Source organism: Penaeus monodon, chromosome 24 (genome assembly GCF_015228065.2).
Source record: "Penaeus monodon isolate SGIC_2016 chromosome 24, NSTDA_Pmon_1, whole genome shotgun sequence".
Lineage (NCBI taxonomy): Eukaryota > Metazoa > Arthropoda > Malacostraca > Decapoda > Penaeidae > Penaeus > Penaeus monodon.
Window position 1 is genome coordinate 13,467,253 of NC_051409.1, and position 2,010 is coordinate 13,469,262.

Genomic DNA, 2,010 nt, shown 5'->3' on the forward strand with positions numbered 1-2,010 from the left:
CAGCTATTATGTGCTATTAGCTAAGCATGTTGCCATCTAAGGTGTTCCTACCTTTACAATAATGCAATTGGAGGTAGTATAATTATGCTACCAACAATGGATCATAAAGCTGAATTATTTTGATGTTTGTATAATGCTTTTACTCAAAATTAGAATGATCTCACACCTACCTTCCCCTGAAAATGCTCCACAAGGAACACCATTCTAATAATACCACTACGTATTGTAATATGGAAACTTCCTTAACTTTACCTGCTCATCTTGATGTGTGGGTTCAGTGATGCCCTCTGGATTTGCCACCCCATTAATAATGAGATGCTCCACACTTGGCCTCAAAGCACAAATTCTTGCAGCAACATCAGGCTCCATGTTCAAGTTAATCCATCCGTCCAGCCGAACCTGAACAGTACAAATTTATATTAAATACTTTATATTACTGATATAAATTTCTTGCCCAGCTACATTCTAAACAACCTCCATTCATGCTATTCAGTTTCATAATCTATCAAGAACAACACCTAACAATAATATTTCTGTTACCAAATGTCAAAAGATATAAGGAAACACTTACAACACCTTCAACTGCTTCAACTCTCCGTACTCCAAACAGGATCAGATGAATTGGTGTTACCATTGTCATCTGCTTGCAGGAAACAGCACGGGTTCTTATCTAGTTTGTGAGAGAATAAATTGAATACTTGAGTTGACAATTTTTTTTGTTAGGCTGTAAATGTAGTCTCCACATTCCTCAACTGTCAACTTATTTTTAAATAAAAAATGAAATACTGCCCAAACCTTACCTTCTCACCAAACACAAAGAAAGGAGATGGGAAGGACGTTTCTCTGTTGTTGCAGTTGACAGAAGACTTGTGAATCAGTGCTGCTTTGGATTCTGTGGTTAGCACCTGCAGGGAAACATTCGTTAAAAATATTTATATACCATACGCCCCAAATTTTTCTTTTTGTAATAAGATTTATATATATATCAATACAAAACAATACAACAGTGATACATTTAAAGAATATATACCTTCCGCTTCTCTTTATGTGCACAAACATTTGGATAGTGACCAAGGGTGAGAAGTGCAACCACCAAGTCCAATTTTGGGTCAGGGCCATAGAAGTTGTAGGACTGTGGCAGTAAACACTCTTCTGGGAATCCTGCACTTACAAGGAGCTCCTTCAGCTGGTTCTGAAATAATATTTACTTATAATAACCAACTGTTTTGGTCTGGCATTCTCTTGACTCAACTTTGCAATTATTCCAAGCAGTCTGAAATAAACTTGTAGTCACAAACCTTGGCTTCCCAAGTAACCCGGAGAGTTGGCATAGAGAGTCCTTTGTAGTCACAGAAGCTGATTTCAGCAGCCTCCCCTCCAATCCTGGCCTCCTCCCAGGAAGTGAAAGCACTCAGAGCTGCTATGTGATCACTGTACCTATTACCAGCAAAGGCTCTTTGGAATGGACTCAACCTCTTATGTTCTGGTGCTGTAAGAATCACATATTACACATTTTTAGTATTATTCAATTATCCTGGCTTGTACTTTTTATATTCTAATTTAATAATGGTTGCTTTCTTTTCTTACATGTCTTTTGTAGGATTTCATAACATTTAGTGTTCCGTCTTCATTTCCCTTATGCTCTACTAACACTAAAAACACCGAACTAAATCTAAAGAAAATAAAATAACAGCAATAGCCATGAAAGACACGCTACCCAAAGATGTACTTACGAATGATGAAGATTTCAGGGGAAGTGGAATTGTGTGCTGCAATAGTGCACATGGCATCCCCACAAAAGAATATACAGCCTAAAATCACCATCTTGCCAAGATGAGGTTCTATTGGCAGGCGAGCCAAGATTCGACCCAATGGAGTCAACTCGTCATTCACGTCCATGCACTTCATTTCTAAAAGAAGACCAGAAAAATATTATCATGGAGGTCAGTCAACTACATACTGGTTTTTAACTATCATTTTAGAACGAGCCCAATTAAATGAATGCTCCCA

The 2,010-nt window shown here is 37.8% G+C and overlaps 1 protein-coding gene across 1 annotated transcript in view; it reads right to left on the reverse strand.

The window, feature by feature from the left end:
* The window catches only part of LOC119588597 (ATP-dependent RNA helicase A protein-like), a 19,877-nt gene that overhangs the window by 2,111 nt on the left and 15,756 nt on the right, over positions 1-2,010 (reverse strand). Inside the window, exons 16-21 of the mRNA XM_037937240.1 lie at positions 1,734-1,910; positions 1,299-1,489; positions 1,031-1,192; positions 801-905; positions 572-670; positions 253-399 (exon numbers count right to left, since the gene is read on the reverse strand). Coding sequence (XP_037793168.1) covers positions 253-399; positions 572-670; positions 801-905; positions 1,031-1,192; positions 1,299-1,489; positions 1,734-1,910 — 881 coding nt within the window. The remainder of the gene's footprint in view (positions 1-252; positions 400-571; positions 671-800; positions 906-1,030; positions 1,193-1,298; positions 1,490-1,733; positions 1,911-2,010) is intronic.